The sequence below is a fragment of the Mustela lutreola genome, chromosome 2 (genome assembly GCF_030435805.1).
Source record: "Mustela lutreola isolate mMusLut2 chromosome 2, mMusLut2.pri, whole genome shotgun sequence".
In the NCBI taxonomy this organism is placed as follows: domain Eukaryota; kingdom Metazoa; phylum Chordata; class Mammalia; order Carnivora; family Mustelidae; genus Mustela; species Mustela lutreola.
In genome coordinates this window covers 31,872,745-31,889,251 of record NC_081291.1, presented here as the reverse complement: position 1 = coordinate 31,889,251, position 16,507 = coordinate 31,872,745, and the positions used below count along the sequence as shown (strand labels likewise).

At 42.8% G+C, this 16,507-nt stretch overlaps 1 protein-coding gene across 1 annotated transcript; it reads right to left on the bottom strand.

Annotated features, from left to right (window-relative positions):
- Nucleotides 1-232: 232 nt before the first annotated feature.
- SNTN (sentan, cilia apical structure protein) lies at nucleotides 233-14,812 on the bottom strand. Its single transcript, XM_059161415.1, has 4 exons — nucleotides 14,697-14,812; nucleotides 12,459-12,493; nucleotides 5,491-5,630; nucleotides 233-1,164 (listed from the first exon to the last, which is right to left on the bottom strand). Exons 1-4 carry the CDS (start codon nucleotides 14,804-14,806, stop codon nucleotides 1,006-1,008), a joined length of 444 nt encoding a protein of 147 aa, XP_059017398.1. The 5' UTR covers nucleotides 14,807-14,812; the 3' UTR covers nucleotides 233-1,005.
- Between the last annotated feature and the right edge of the window lie 1,695 nt (nucleotides 14,813-16,507).

Here is a 16,507-nt window from a genome sequence, read left to right as displayed (position 1 = left end):
AAAGTCTTTGTGGAAGTCTGTCTTAAAGGCTCAGGCACTGATGTGTGTGTATGTGTGTGTATTCAAACTCAGGAACACAGGCATGGACATAGAGGATGTGTGTCCTTGAAATATACCCGCTTTTAGAAGATACTCTCAGAAAGTTGTTGGTTGGCAACAAAGAGTTGGCGGACATTGCGAGGATATTGGGGTGTTTTAGTTTTAAGTCGTGGTTATTTAGGTATAATTCACATGCAGTAAAAATCATCCTTTTTATTTAGTATATGGTTCTAAGAGTTTGACAAATTTGTACAGTCATGTAGCCACCACCACAATCAAGATATAAAACACTGCCATCCCTCCTGAAAGTTCTTTCATGCCCGTTTGTGAACAACTTCACTTCCCTCCCACGGTTTTGGCAACCACTCATCTCTCCCCGCTCTGGGTAGTTTTGCCTTTTGCAGAATGTCAATGAAGTTTCTCTGACCTTTGAGCCCATGTCAGGTAATGAACTCTTCTAGTATCCTAATGCCCTTATCATGGTTATAATTATACTGTATTTGCAATTGACTAACACAGTGTTAAATGTCCATCTCTTCTGCTAGACTTCTATAATCATGTCTGAGGGTACAGATTATATAGCTAGTCCATTATGTATCTTCAGCAGTACCATCAGGTAGACGCTCAACAAACATCAGTTACTAAATGAATGAATGAGTAAGTCAATGACTAAAAAGAAAGTGTTCTAAGTCTCTATTGACTAAGCAAAAGCAATTTGATATTCAGTGGTATCAAATCTATCCTATTGTAAAGGACCCAGACACTGTACTATTTAAACATCCTGAAGAGTATGCATGGACTTTTGGAGTTGCATTTGATCCAAATATTAGCAATCAGAACCATCTCAGGCCTTTCCAAATTCATGACCAGAAGGCTCAATTAATTAAAAATAAAACAGAAAAAAATCCTTAAGCATTTAACACTGTCTACTACCATTATTTTGTTTAACTGCACATTTAAGGCTATTTAATTCATGATTTTTACACTCCATATATTTTGTAGCAAATCTGAAATTACAGTGAGGCTTAAGAGCAAAATCATGAAATCCTCAAAATCGAGCTTATTTTCAGCGTGCTCGTCAAGTTCAGAAAGGAGGTCTTGGTATTTGAGCTTGGTTTCTTGTCCCTGTGAGAATAAAGAAGAAGTGAAAACCAAGTTCATTTTGCCACATTGCAAATTCATTTTGCCACAGAAAGCAAGCAATAAGAAACATATTATTAACATGTTTTTGTAACATGTTATTAATAATGTCATGTCGAGTTGTTATTAGTGCTACTAGTTGAGCATTGTGTTATATCTTTTCATAGGTTATTTCACTGAATTTCTGTGGTGACCTCATTGAAAACACTATTATTATCCCCATTTTACAGATGGGCACCAGAGATTCAGTGAGAATTGAGTAACTTGCCCTAACCTAGGCATCTAGTCTTGACTTTCTGATCCTGGGGCCCACACTTTTAACTGATAAGCTATCTGCCTCTCTAGAAACACAGATACGTTGCGTTTTCAGAATTTCAAAATATAATCTTTTTTTTTTTTTTTTTAAATACAATCTCTGTTATGGGAAGTATTCATTCTGTGTTGCACTGAACAATAAAATTGTCCAGAAATACGAAATAAAAATGCTAATAGAAAATCTGTGCTTTGCAAAATTGTTCAGCTTTTAGTTTGATCATAAATCACCCCCAAGTCCACAGTCCTCGTAAATAGATTGAAGGAAAAACACATGAGTAGTACAGACACGGAGAGGCTTTTTAGTTTCCAACCACAGCTTGTGAAATATCTTCCCAAGCGGCATTAAAAACATTAGGGTCATTTGATTCTCTGTTATTCTGAGCGATGTTTGCATTTAGTTCAACCCCAAATGCTCACCCATGTGCTAGCTGTAAAAAGCCATCACAGCAATAACTAAGGCCCTCTAGGAATGATGATACATTCCTCTTACAGGCTAAACCATTCTTGTTTCCCTGGACTCTTGCTTCTCTCAGGAGGTTCCACCTAACCGTGAGAGCAAGAGGAGCTTCCCCTGCCTCTCTGCGGGACAGCTCAGTGCTATTTTGAAAGGGTCAGATCCAAGGCAGAGAGATAGGATTACTTACCAGTGGAATGGCACACTGCTCAAATGTCAGGGGTGGCTGTATATGTCTCTTTCTCCCTGAAGGAGGGAGGACAAGCATAAGCCGGGGGAGAGGGAGAGAATCTTCAAACAGACTCCCTGATAATGTGGACCCACCATAGGGCTCCATCCCAGGGCACTGAGATCACAACTTGAGCCACAGTTGGAGGCTTAATTGACAGGATCATGCAGGTGTGCCAGATCTCTCTTTTTTTCCCGCATTTTGAAAGAGCACAGGAGCTGACCCAGGTCCAGGCCCTCTTGGGGACTGACCAGCCGTCTTGTTCTGTTTCTTCTTCTTCCTCCTCCTCTTCACCTTCTTCTTCTGAAGATTTATTTATTTATTTGGAAGTGAGAAGTGTGCACTTGCACGAGTGGGAGAAAAGGCAGAAGGAGAGAATATCCAGGCAGACTCCTGCTGAACAGGGAGCCCAAGCTGGGACTTGACTCATAAGCCATGAGTTCAAGACCTGAGCTAACTCCAAGAGTCCCCAGCTTAACCAACTGAGACACTCAGAAGCCTCTTGTTTTTGTGTCTTCTTAATAGTGCATTTAAATGTTCAGTTTTATTATAAATGACTGACTATAGAGGGTCAAGATCCCCCAAATTATGTTAGGCCTATAAGAAAAGAGACGTTCCCTCAGAACCCAGGCCTCAGCCAAAAGATCCATCTCTATTCACCAGAATAGAGATATCAATATCTAGAGATATCCCCACTCCACATGGGGATGCCGGAGAAAGCCCAGTTAGGAACCAAGGGGCCACCATCTTGGGCATGGACTCGGGTACCCCTGCCTGCCTTAAGGAGGCAGCGCTGGGTGCTGGGTCCCAGGTAGCATTCTGACATTACTCCACGTTTGCTCTCTGCAAATTGAAGCTTATCGCCATTAATACTAGGAATGCCCTGAGTCCCCTGGAGTGCCTGCTACTTTCCTCTCCCTTCTCACCAACTACTTCCTAGCCTCCCTGTGCAGAGGGAGAAGCAGTCTATACAGGGTTAGGTTCTGTCTCTGGGTTCAGGCATCCACGGGGGTCTGGGAAGTATCCACACACATAAGGGGGACGACTGGACATCAGGATGACCCTCCACTAGGTGTTCATTTTCATGCTGGTCAGAAGCTCTCTGAGGAACTGCCCAGCCATCAGCTAGGAGGCCTTTTTCTCTCTGGAATTTGTCATTTCTCTAGGTCTCTGATGCAGGCAAATGTTATAGGATTTACTCACCCACGCCTTCCTTAAAGACTCCCTAGAACTTTCTACCACTTGTCAAATTCTGCCTGATAATTCTAGCTGAAAAAGTCTTTCTTAAAAAAAAAAAAAATCAAAGGATAATACAAATGTCCTTCCTACAAGGAAGTTTCCTTCCTTGTAAAGGAAAATGTGTGTCCTTTGACCTACATCACTTCACTCTCCCCTCCCAGTCTCCCAGCCCCTGGCAACCACCGTTCTAGTCTGTTTCAATGAAATTGTTTTTTTATTTTTTTTAAATCACTTATTCGTGGATCCAAAACCAAGGTTGATTTCTCATACAATGCTTTAAAATAATCGAAGATTCATAGGATGGTGTCCCCTTGACCCAGCTTTCCCCCAGTGGATGATACCCAATATAACTGTCATATACAAAACCCATTACATTTATATATATATATTTTTAAAGATTTTATTTATTTATTTGACAGAGAGAGATCACAAGTAGGCAGAGAGGCAGGCAGAGAGAGAGAGAGGAGGAAACAGGCTCCCTGCTGAGCAGAGAGCCCGATGCGGGACTCGATCCCAGGATCCTGAGATCATGACCTGAGCCGAAGGCAGCGGCTAAACCCACTGAGCCACCCAGGCACCCCATTACATTTATATTTTAATGCAATTATAATATCTACCTTTTTAATAACTCAGAACACACATAACACCTTAGAGACTGCTTTCTTTTAAGTTTTTTCTTACTCTCCCTACCCAAAAATATTAGTGAACTAGACTCTGCGTGAGTCCCTCTTCTCTTCTTACATATTTCCCTGAGGCCAGCATTTCCCAAAGTATGCTTGTAGAATATAACTTAGTTTTAGGTGATGCAGGAATAAATATTAAATACAATAGTCAAATATTCTTTTATTACCTTCCACTTTTACCCACTGAATTAACATTTACAATAGCGCTAACGTATTCCTATAAATTTAATTAAGTGGAGAGATAAAGAAAAAGTTCCAAGTGAATTATCATACACACTATAGGCAGATAGGGGGAAAATACCGAAGGTGGTATTCAAGGGACTGAAGGTTGGGGAATATGCCTGTAGGTAATTTAGGTCTGTGACTCTTTATCTACTGCTAACTCTGACTTCTCTATTGCCAACACAAATCTCTATTCTGATCTCCCAAGTCATATGTCCTGTTGCTCTTCTCCTCTGGCATGTTTCATGGACATCTTAAAATTGACACATTCTAATGGAACTCATCACCTCTCCCCCCACCCCACCTCAAATCTGCTTAATCTCCCAATCGTTGTCTTCTCTGGGAATAAGGCCACCACCCCCTTCTTCCCAAGGTCAGAAAGTGGGCTGTCATCATTTGCTTCTCCTGTCCTTCAACCCTACAGCCTATCAGTTATCAGATCCCGTTCATTCCACCTTCCAGATGTCTCTCCTGTTCACCACCTTAGTCCCAACCATCCTTGTCCTTGGTTTGGATGCTTCCTCACACTCTCTCTTTGTTCCTTCCCCATCCCAACCCCAGTTCCATCTGCAGGTGGTGTAACTTCTTCATCCTGGACTTAGAGACCATGCCTGGCTTCCTTCTGCCCTCAGGTGGTGCCTCTGTAAATTGGATTCTGTCTACCTCCTCAGCCTATCTCCTAGTGCTTCCTACTTTCATCTCCCTTCTTACCAACTACTTCCCAGCCCTCCCAGGTCTTCGACCTGCCTTATAGGCTTTGCATATACCATTCCCTCTGTGTGGCATGCCATCATTCTCAGCTCTCACCCACCTCCCTGGTATTACTAACTCTTGCTCATTCTTCAGATCTCAGCTATACCTTTGTTTTCCAGGAGAGCTTCTTGGACCGACTGCTCCAAGATGGTCCCTCTATTTTACTCTTTCAGTGCATGCTCTCCTGTTTCATAGTTATTTGAATATTTCTTATTTCTTTTTCAGCATGTTTCTCTGCTCTGCAGGATTGTTAGATTGCTGGGTTGTACACTGCATTAACTCCAGTGCTCAGCTCACTTCCTGGCAAATGGTAGGTCTTCATTAAATATTTGTTGAATGAAAGAACATGATTGCTGGCTCTTGGGCCCGCCATGATGGTGTGGTCCCTGTTTCTTCATGCCTGTTAATTCACTTACCTCTGTGAAATTCCTAAATTGGGTTTGCAGCAGATTTTTGGCAGTAGCTTTTCCAAGTTTCCCATCGGGGTCAGAAGAGTTTCTGAAGATCAGTGCGATGGTGGCAATGGCTTTTTCCAGATCTGAGCCCTTCTTCAGAGCTGTAAGGGAAGAAATGATGTAGTCTAGGTTAGGAATGACTCTTCCCCAGACATGAGGTTATATTTTCCAAGGGAACCTGGGGGCATAGGATTGGAAGATGTATGTCAATGCGGACCTGTCCTTGGATTCTTCGCCCTCTATCAGGGAGTGGGATATAGGAACATCTGGCCCTGGATCTTTAAACAAGGGAAACAAAGCTTTCTTCAGGCAGCACCTGGGCAGCTCAGTGGGTTAAGCCTCTGCCTTTGGCTCCAGTCATGATCTCAGTGTCCTGGGATCAAGCCCCACATGGGGCTCTCTGCTCAGCAGGGGTCCTGCATCCCCCACCCTCTGCCTGCCTCTCCGCCTACTTGTGATCTCTGTCAAATAAACAAATAAAAATCTAAAAAAAAAAAAAAAAACACCCAAAAAACACTTTCTTCAGGGACAATAAGAATCATTAAAATCAGGATGAGATTTCCCACCACTTTGTCATATGACCTTGAGAAAACACCTCACCTCTCTCAGTGTTGGTTTGCTGATCTATAAAATATTTAAGGGGTACCTACTATGTGCTAGGCTCAGTCTCTGGCATTGAGGATGCTGCACTGAGTAAGAGAAGGTCCTGCTCTTGTGGAATTTACGTTCTATGTCAATCAAAGCATCACCTCCCATCAGTGTGATAAAGGAGGATTACATCCAAAGCAGGTTCTTTGCTAACAAGATGGACAAGGGAAGCCCTTTGACTCAGCCTAGGACATAGTGATTTCCCAGCTGGTCTCTCTGGTTTAAACTCCTTGAAAGGGTGGTGCTAACTCATTCCTCCGCAGTGAGTAGTACCCAGTGAACACTGAGAACTGCACAAGGTACAGTGGAGAAAATTCACGTGTTCTCTATTCTCTTAGGCCCTAGCACATCCTATATTATAGAACTTTTCACACTTACAGTCATTGTATTTTTAATAGTCATTCTTCTCAACTCAGAGGCAAGCTCCATGAGGTCAAGGATCCTACCTTTCTTTCTCCCTGTATTCCCAGGGGCACAAATACTTGCTATGTAGTAAGTGCTTGCACATGCTATTTAATGAATGAAGAAGAAGAACAAACAAGAAAAACAAAATCTTATGGCTGTTATCCTGGATCTTGTGCAACAATTGTTGATACAAAGAATGATGATCAGACAGGATAACACAACTTTTGCATTGAGCCCTTACTACACTGCTGACATTTTCCTAAGGGACACAACCGGATGTGGTCTTGCCCTCTTACAATGTACTTTACAGTCTAGAGAGATAATAAACAATAATCAAGAAGAGAATACGGATATATTTGTTTTTATATATATATTCAATAATTATTTGTCCATATGTATATATATATTATACATATTTACAGCTTGTGATGTATGAGCAAAGGAGGCACAGAGATAGGAAAAATAAAATAAATCTATCTGGGAGGAAAACTACTTAGGTAGCTGGTCTTGGAGGTCTCCGAGAATACACGAACATGTACGTTAAAACCAAATAGATGAAAGGATCCTGCCCTGTAAAAGCGTTGGTTGGGGAGAGTCAGGTTGGGAGTAGGACTGCGTCAGATATCCCAGGCTCAAGCAGAAGACGTGAAGGCTCAGATCAGAAGGAGTCTGGCATGTCGTGGGGGCTGGTAGGAGACAGCTGTGGTGGGAACCGAGAAGGGAGTCTGATTAGGAAAGAAGGTGGGAGTGGCCCATGCAGAATTTACAGCCCCTGGAAAGGAATCGGACTTTCCTTTGAAAATATTTTCTTCTACTCTGTCCATTGTTGGGTTTTTTAATATTTTCAATTGAGATCCTTTCTGTGGGAATAGTTTCTAATTTTTTATGAAGTCTGATTTACTGATTTTTTCCTCTTATGAAAGATTTATCCCACGTGAAATGAGAAGTTTTATAATCTTAGGGCCTACATTAGGGTCCACGCTGAGTTCATTTTTGTAGCAGGTGTGAGCCTGAGGTATAGAGGGTCTTTTTTGTTTGTTTTGTTTTAACATGGATGACAACCTGCTCCTCTATCAGTTGTTAAAAATAGTATCTTTCCTCTCTCTTTGTCAAAAATCAGTTGGGCATCTTTGTATAGGTCAGCCACTGGGTTCCCTATTCTGTTCTATCGATCTGTGCATCTGACCCTCTCTCAGCGTCCCGCTGTTTTGATTCCTGTAGCCATATCGTAAACAATAATATGGGGACGGTGAGTCCCCTATTTTTTCCTTTTCCAAAACAATTTTAGCTACTCTAGTACTTTCTCCTTTCTGTGTATCTATAGGACTCACAATAAACCTTAAGAGAAATTTGAGGAGAATTGATACGTTTGCTATGGTGACTTTTCCAGTTCAGGCATAGTATGTATCTCCATCATCTACCACTTTACAGATGGCGGGAGGATGTGATCTTGCTGAGGACACACGACTACTGAGTAGCGGAGCCTGAATTGGAATCCATGTGGAAAACATAAGCCTCATGAAGAAAGAGCTTTTTTGTTTTTGGGTTTTTTTTTTTTTTTTTTCATATCTTGTATTCTGTGGAACCTGGGATATGTAGAATAATGCCTGGCACATGGCAGGTTCCTCACAAATATTTGTGGAGTGAATGTCTGCAAACCTGTGTCCTCAGCTTCTTCCTCCCTGATTTCCTTCCTAGTTTCTGCTCCTCAGTCTCACTCTCAATGTCTTGAGCCTGACCTTTCCCACTTCCGTCTGCTTGTCCAGTGGAGCCTCGAGCTCCAGCCTCAGAACATTCCCTGCTTCTTTGGATTTGATTTTTAGTTCTTTCTCCCGCATCCTTAACCTCGTCTTTTTCCTCCTCCCTTCCTCTCTGCCACATCCACGAAACCCACAGTTAGAATTTTTTCCATTTTATTTTATTTTATTTCTTTTATTCAGCATTCACTGTTTATGCACCACATCCAGTGCTCCATGCAATACGTGCCCTCCTTAATACCCACCACCAGGCTCACCCAACCCCGCACCCCCTCTCCTCCTAAACCCTCCGTTTGTTTCTCAGAGTCCACAGTCTCTCATGCTTCGTCTCCCCCTCCAATTTCCCCCAACTCACTTCTCCTCTCCATCTCCCAGTGTCTTCCGTGTTATTCCTTATGCTCCACAAGTAAGTGAAACCATATGATACTTGGCTCTCTCTGCTTGACTTATTTCACTCCGCATAATCTCCTCCGGTCCCGTCCATGTCCCACAGTTAGAATTGAGATTCTCAATTACCCAGCACTTTGCTGCCCATCAAAAATCCCAGGAAATGAGCATATTCTTCTAGCTTGTGTCTACCCACCTTCCCTGGGGTGTGTGTGTGTGTTGGAGGTGGTGGGATGCAATAGGTGGTAACCTTGAATTTAAGTGGCTGAAGAATAAACTCTATTTTTTCTGTCTTTAAGAAGCCCGTTGCTTAGAGGAAATACCTTGATTCTTTAAGAGGTAAGTATTTCTTCTGTGATTTTGGCCAATTAATTTATTAATTAATAACCAAGAGTAACTTGGGAAGGCTCAGAGGGGCTGCCATGATCTCGTTTTGTTTTTGAGACATCGCTTTGGCCATGGCATGGAGAACAAAACGGGAAGGGTGCAAAGAAGCCCGAAGAAGGACCTGAGGAACCTGGCACACCCGCCCTGGGGGCAGCTACAACGTGGAGAGTGGCCCTGTATGAGCTGCTCTCCTGGGTCACGGGGACAGTGGCCTCATGCTCTCCAGGCTCTGCCTTTCTGGAGAGGAAGGGGTATATTTGCAAGCCATAAGCGAGCTTGCAAATGATAATAGGCACCTTCCTTGTTTACTGGGTACCAGATGCTTTTCCAACATAATCTTATTTAATGCTTAGTAAAACCCATAGAGGTAGGCACTCTTTGTGTCTCAGTTTTACATATGGGAAATTGACACATGGAGAGATTAAGAGTTTTAAGGTCACATTGCTCAAAAGAGGCAGAGGAAGGATTTGAAAGTCTGTGTGACTTCAAAGTCCATAGAGAGACCTGCTGCTTTGGAGTCTCTCTTTGTAAGGCCATCTCCACAGGGGCTGTGGGATCCAGACATTGTCCAGCCCCTCCCCCACACCCCCAGAAGTTCAGGTCCCTCTGCAATCTAGATGGGGGCCTCCATCTGGACGAGCCAACTCCTCTTCCTTCGCTGCCATTCTTTTAACCCCAGCAGGCATTTTTCCCCTGACTATGAAACAGCATATGTTCATGGTACAAACTGAACTAGCAAATACTACAAATAAAGGATAACGAGGTGCTCTTGGTTGTCCTACCAACACTCATGATAGTTTGCAGAGGTGTTTTGGTTTTCTGTTTTTATGGTCGGGTTCTTCCCTTAATAAACTCAGCATGTTGCCTTTTAATTCCTGCCCTGTCTCCCTCACAGAGTTGGGAGCAAATATGTGAAAGCATATTGTAAAGGGCTAAGTCCTATTAAAAACCCAAGGGGTTGATGTTTCTCTTTCGGCATCTTTTATCAGTTGTCTTGCCTCTGGAAGGGGCGTGTGAGAGAGGGTGTTAAATGTGTTGGCCTCTCCTGCTGTTTCCTACCTCACTTTTCATGTTTTAATAATACTAAATTGTGTGTAGTCCCTTTATCCGTTCTCCCAGCAAGTATTTTTTGGCAAATACTTATTGCCAGGCTCTGTCCTAGTTCTGGGGGTGGAACAGTGGGCAGTATCAAGAAAGCAATTCTTAATTTGGTGCTTGCGTTCTAGAAGACAATTGAAATGAACGATTACAGACCTAGTATTCTACATGCTAGCCGTTCTCCTATAGGATGCACAGGATTTGAGTCATTGAACTCTTAAAACCAGGCTGCCGAGGTGGGTTCGCACATCTTCGCCACTTTGCAGATAAGGAAACAGAGGCTCACAAAGGTAAGTAGCTTGTTCAAGGTCGCACAGCCAGGCTGGTGCCTCACCATGAGGCACACTGCTTCTCTGTACTGTTTCTCAGGCAGTGCATTCTGTAGGACTCTTTCCTAAACCCCCAGAATAGGCAACGGGTTCCTCCTTTGTGTTTCTCTACTTCCCCAAACACAGACTTATCATAACCCTCACACCAAAACATAGCTGATCTGTCTGAATTTCCTTCTAGATCAGAGCTGCCCAAAAGAAATGTCACATGAGTCATAAAGATAATCTAATCTTACCAGCAGCCACATTAAAAGGGTGAAAAGAAACATACAAAATCATTTTCATAACCCAGTTTATGTAACCCAATGGATCAGAAATACTGTCATTTCAACATGCAACCAATCTAAACAAATTATTGAGATATGTTGTAGTTATCTCTACGCTCATTTCTCGGCCCTAGTGTATTACACACCTCAGTGTATGTGTGTTAAACTGAGCTGGTTGGAATACTGGAGCCATCCTCTGCCTCTTCCCCTTACCTGCCCTGGAACGTGGCACTGAGCTCCAAACATTAGATCTAGTGAATTCCTGACACTTTAGAGTCATAGAAACCAACTCTCGGTGCGGCAAGGTGTCAGAATCACTTCGTTTTAGAACTTTTCTTCGTATTAGTTATCTTTGCAAATGGAGAAATGAAGACCCGCCAGAGAGAAGTAGTTTGTCCAAGTTCCCATCAGTAGTACATGGCAGGGTGGAAAACCAAGTCTCTGTTCTTTTTTTTCTAGGTCAGTAGTTTCCCCAACACGCTAATGCTTCTCAAACTTCCCTGCTACAAAACTGTCTTAGAGGCTAGAGGCAAGTATGTACTCATCTGTTGTTCCCACCCTAAAGAGATCAAGGGCACAGGCCCAAGCAGCGAGCAGAGAAAAAGGGGGTACATATTGACCTCTATTCCATGCTCTATCTGTGTCTTATTTCAATGGGTAACATTTAAAACTACTTGTCATTGAATAAAACACATTCTGGGAAGATGAACCATGTTTATCCTGTGTTTTTTCAAGGCATGGGAGTAAATGTGGTCCAATGGTCCAGGGTAAGGAGTCTGGTGCTGGGAATGGTGTGTGTGTGTGTGTGTGTTCAGGGACAGTGAAGGTGATGGAGAGAGTTCCAATCCCCTTCAACCTCTTAGAAGGAATAAGTTGTATTAGCCATATGGTGGGATATTTATCAAAAGTATCCGAAATTGTATAAATTATAAAACAGAAATCACTCTTTTCTTATGGTGACAGCACAAAAATAATAGTTTCATCATGATGGAGATTTATTTCTATAAAAACAGAGTCTCCTTTGGAGACATTGGCCAGCCATCCAGGAAGAAAAACAATTGCAACGTAGTAAATACCCATTTGTGCTTCTTACTCTGTAAATATTTTAAAGCCACAGATTTTGGAATTAGATAATGATCCAAGTATATGAGCGGTCTTTTTCTTATATTGTTCTTTCTATGGCAATATTATTAGCTCAAAAAATATTTTACCTATAATATAGAATTTTGAGGGCAAATATTTACATTTCGAGAGTTGGCCCCACTGTGTTTTCATTTCATCAACAGAGGCAGTCGGGAGTTGATTGCATTCTGAGTCCAGTGACCAATTATGACTTAGATACTGATGGTCTTGCTCTGGACACCCTGAGGATGCTGCCCATAGAGAGGCAGCTGGGCACGTGGGAAGCACCCCGAATTAGGACCCAGGCTCTCCTCTGAGCTTGGCCTCGCATGGACTAAGTTTGGATAAACTCATTCCTGTCACTGGACCTCAGTTCTCAAGTCTTTAAAAAGAACATGATGAATATTTGCTGATGTACCCACAGGTTCTCTCACATTTCTGGCATTCTTTGATGTCCTGTTGTTTTTAATTCTCCGTGCGCTGTCATGGCAGAGGAGAAATACGTACATCGCCGTCACCCTGTGTCTTACCTTCTATTGAAGCCAATTGTTTCGATATTGAAACGCTGCCAACAAAATGAAAGAAACATAATGATTTTGGAGCGTAGGTATTCATCTCTGCGTCTAAAGGAAAGCAATGCAGGGAAACCTGGCTGGCTTAGTTTTTACAGGTGGGACTTCTAATTTCGGCTCAGGTCATGATCTCAGGGTCACGAGGTTAAGCCCCGTGTCTGGCACTGCACTTAGTGAAGAGTCAGCTCAGGATTCTCTGTCTCCCTCTCCCTCTGCCCCTCTCCCTGCTCACATGTGCTATTAGTTAATTAACCAATTAATTAAACAAATCTTTTAAAAAATAAAATAAAACTGTACAATGATTTAAAAATTCATTTATTTCCAGTAAATCTTCAGCAAACCTTCTAGTAGAACATCATTTGTCTTTCAAACCCTTTTTTCTCCTTGCCACGTAGAAAAGTAGTGCTCAAGTGTGTCTAGCCCACACAGCCTAGGCTTCCTTGAATTTATGTCACTCAGGACTAAAGTCCCCCCAATGGAAAAGAAGTAGAAAAGCGTGGTCACCTTCCATGTAAGCTCTTCTCTGTTCTTTCCCATTTCCACCTGACTAACATAGAAATTATCCAGGACTCACGTGTTAAAAGCCACGTGTTAAAACCACAAGCATCACTGACATCCTGGGTTCCTACAAGGTTACATAGAGTAAATCAGCCACAGATCTGGAACCCTGGCTCCAGACTGTCACACAAAAAGTAAAAAATAGGGGTCCTGGGATTGAGCCCCACATCAGGCTCTCTGCTTGGTGGGGAGCCTGTTTCCTCCTCTCTCTCTGCCTGCCTCTCTGCCTACTTGTGATCTCTATCTGTCAAATAAATAAGTAAAATCTTAAAAAAAAGTAAAAAGTAGATAAATAACTTCTTGTGTCATAAAACACTAAGGATTTGAAGTTTACTTATTTGTTCTAGTAACTTAGCCTACCTGAGAATCTAGGTTCTGAACTGGAGGTGGGAATTCATCTGTTCCTGCACTCTTAGGGCTTAAAATCTAGTGCAGCACATAGATTATTCAGAGGCAATTCGATACAGAGCAATGGCATGGTCAGATTTGCATTTAGGGAAGTTATTTCCCCCTGATGTAGCAGAAAGAAATTGGATAAGGGGCCAGATGGAAGGCAGGAAGATGCATCTTGATCCCTCACCAACTGCAAATCAAAGTTTGCTTGATATCTCAACCCACAACGCCTGGAATGGTTTTTGAGAAAGCTACTGGGTCACATCTTTAACAATTCCTTAAAGAAAACTTTTGGGTTCAAGTTCTGGACTTGGCATGAACTAATTAAAACCTCATCACCTTGGCAGGGCGGGATCCGGGGAGGGGGCTCATTGTTCTTATTTGTGAAATTAGAAAGCTGAACTCTATAATATTTTTAAAAGGTTTATTAATTTTTATTTGAGTGGAAGAGAGAGCAGGGGATGGGGTAGAGGAAGAGGGAGAGAGAGTCCCAAGCAGACCCCACACTGAGTGTTGGGCTCCACACAGGGCTCTATGCAGGGCTCACTCTCACAACCCCGAGATTGGCTAAGTTGAAACTAAACATTAGATGCTCAACCAACCAATGGCACCACCCAGGCATCCTGAGAACTCTAGGTTATTTTAGGTCTTTTGTGGTCTCCTTTCCCTGGTGAGTTTCCCTGGTGAGTTTTCCAGAAACCAAGTTTCTAGAAAAAAGGGTTCTAGAAACTAAAGACCAAGTTTTTCCTTGGTGAGTTTTCAAGAAACTCTGCACCATTATTATCTTCTTTATACAATGTGGCATCTTTTCACTTTGCCTATAGTGTACCTGCAACACGGCTTGTGAAAGTTTTTTGAACTGCAGCACATCTCCTAATAACATTACATGAGAAAGAATATTTTTAATTTATTAGCTATAATTTGACACAGTTGAATGATACAAAATAGTTTCCTCTGTCATGGATCGTCTGAAAGAATTTGTGTACAGTTAAAAATCCTTGCTAATTTTGATATATAGATGTTTCTCAAGAGGCAGTCAAAGATATTTGTGTGAATTGTATCGTCTTTTCAGTTTGCCATCAAAGCTGCCTATTTGTTCCATTTGTTTCTCCAATTCAGCTTAACTCTGGATTGGGATGAGTACTAAGCACCAAACTTGCCATCAGGTGGGCAAGAACTCTTGGGAAATGCATCTGCAAACTTAAACGAAACTCAGTAAAGGAGAGCCACCCATGTGCCACTGACCTTTTGGGCATTTTCCTAGGTGCTAATGTAGATGTTGGGGTTGCAGAAAGACCGAGGTCCCCTTCCAAGTGGAGTGCTTGGTCCCGGCTACTGTGCACACAGCCACACATACTCTGGTCGTCTGTTGTGTGTTGGTTTTTCCTAAGCAACGGTCACTTACCCACTGTTACTATTGTTGTTCACTCCATGACAACTATTTAAGGTGCTTTCAGAAGAGCTTTTAGCTAGTGTTATGGTTTGTGGACATTAAACCATTCATACATTCAGCAAATATTTGAGCAAGGCGCTGGAGACACGACAGTGAGCAAAATCACTGGGCCCTGATCACAGAAACTTAGTGGGAAAGATGCATATTAAACAAGGGATCACATGAAAAAAGTCACGCCCAGGCGAGGGGATGCTGTGAGCTTGGTGTCAGTCTGGGAGATCAGGGAGGCATCCCTGGGGAAGTGGTGTTTGATGATGAGTAGGAGTGAAGTAGACGAGGGGCCAACGATCCACATCATGGGCAGAAGGATCAGCTTGTACTAATCTCAGGGGCAGGAAGGAGTGTGGTGACCAGGAGGGACTGAAGGAACGGTCCATGTGTCTGGACCAGAGAGGCTGACCGGGAGTGAAGCTCCAGCTGAGGAGGAAGGGAGGGCGTGCCTGATAAGACCGTGCAAAAGCTGGTAGGTCGCAGTAGGGGATTTTCACTCTATGTCAAAAGAATAGGAAAGCATTCATGGATTTTAAGCAAGGAAGGTAATAAAGTCAGATTTACATTCTGGCAAAATCACTCTGGCTTCAATGTGAATAATGGTTTATAGAGGTGGACAGTATAAATGCAGAAAGACTGATGGGAAGGCCATTTCCCTTGTGTTAACTTAGAGCCCTTTCTGTAAAAACCAGGGCATCTATTAACTCAGAAAAGTCTGATCCAGAGAAGACATGACCAAAAATTACTTGGATCACTGGTGAGTTGATGGGGAGGGGAGATAGATCTCAACGGAAGCTAAGAATAGTCATTGTCCAGGCTTCAAGCTGGATCCAGGACACTGCTATCTTATCACTGTATCACTGGCCACTGTGTACCATAAGGCTATGTCGCTCTCTCATTGCTGGCTTCCCTTGATGGGTTTTCTTTTCTCTCCTCCCTCTATGCCCTGGCTAATCCCTTAGCATTTTTTATTTAAGCTGGAGAGAGAGAGAATTTGATTGTCCTCACTAACTACTGCTGCCATAACCATCAGAGTTTTAATGCCAACCCTCCCCATAGGTTGTCATCTAGCCTGTGCCATGATCTCCTGTGGATCAGATGATAACCCTGAGCTACCCTCATTGTCCAAGTTCAGACCGAGAGCTGGTTTCCTCACAGAGGGCTTTGGGTGGGTTTCCCAGAATCTGGATCTGTAACACACATTCCAGATGATGCACAGTTTTGGAGAACCCTGTAGTGGTCCAAAAGAGGCTCTACAGTAGAAAGGTCTAAGCTGGAATTCTGACTCTGCCACTTCCTGGTTGTGTCTGGAAGATCTTTAAAACTGTGAGGTCTGCTTTGTCACCTGCAAAATAAGACTTTCCTTGTGGAATTACAGGAAGGCTGAGTGAGTTCATTTTGGTGAAGCAGTCAACACAGTGATACATGATGAGCTGCCAACAAATGGTCCTTGAGAAGATGATGTTAGAGAGGATCTTGTCGTCAGAGTCCCGGTGGGATGCAGAACCTATCTCAGAAGGCTTCAGAGACACCCATGAGAGGATGACTCAGGGGGGTGGGTTAGGAGACTTCAGCATGGATGCTGAGGAACCCAGAGTCCAGGGATAATAAG

Coding starts and splice junctions, on each gene's coding strand:
- SNTN (XM_059161415.1), bottom strand. CDS start 14,806: ATGTGTGGCTGTGTGCACAGTAGCCGGGACCAAGCACTCCACTTGGAA. Junction 12,494..14,696: donor CCTAGGAAAATGCCCAAAAG/GTCAGTGGCACA, acceptor TTTTGTTGGCAG/CGTTTCAATATCGAAACAAT. Junction 5,631..12,458: donor ACAATTGGCTTCAATAGAAG/GTAAGACACAGG, acceptor CTTCCCTTACAG/CTCTGAAGAAGGGCTCAGAT.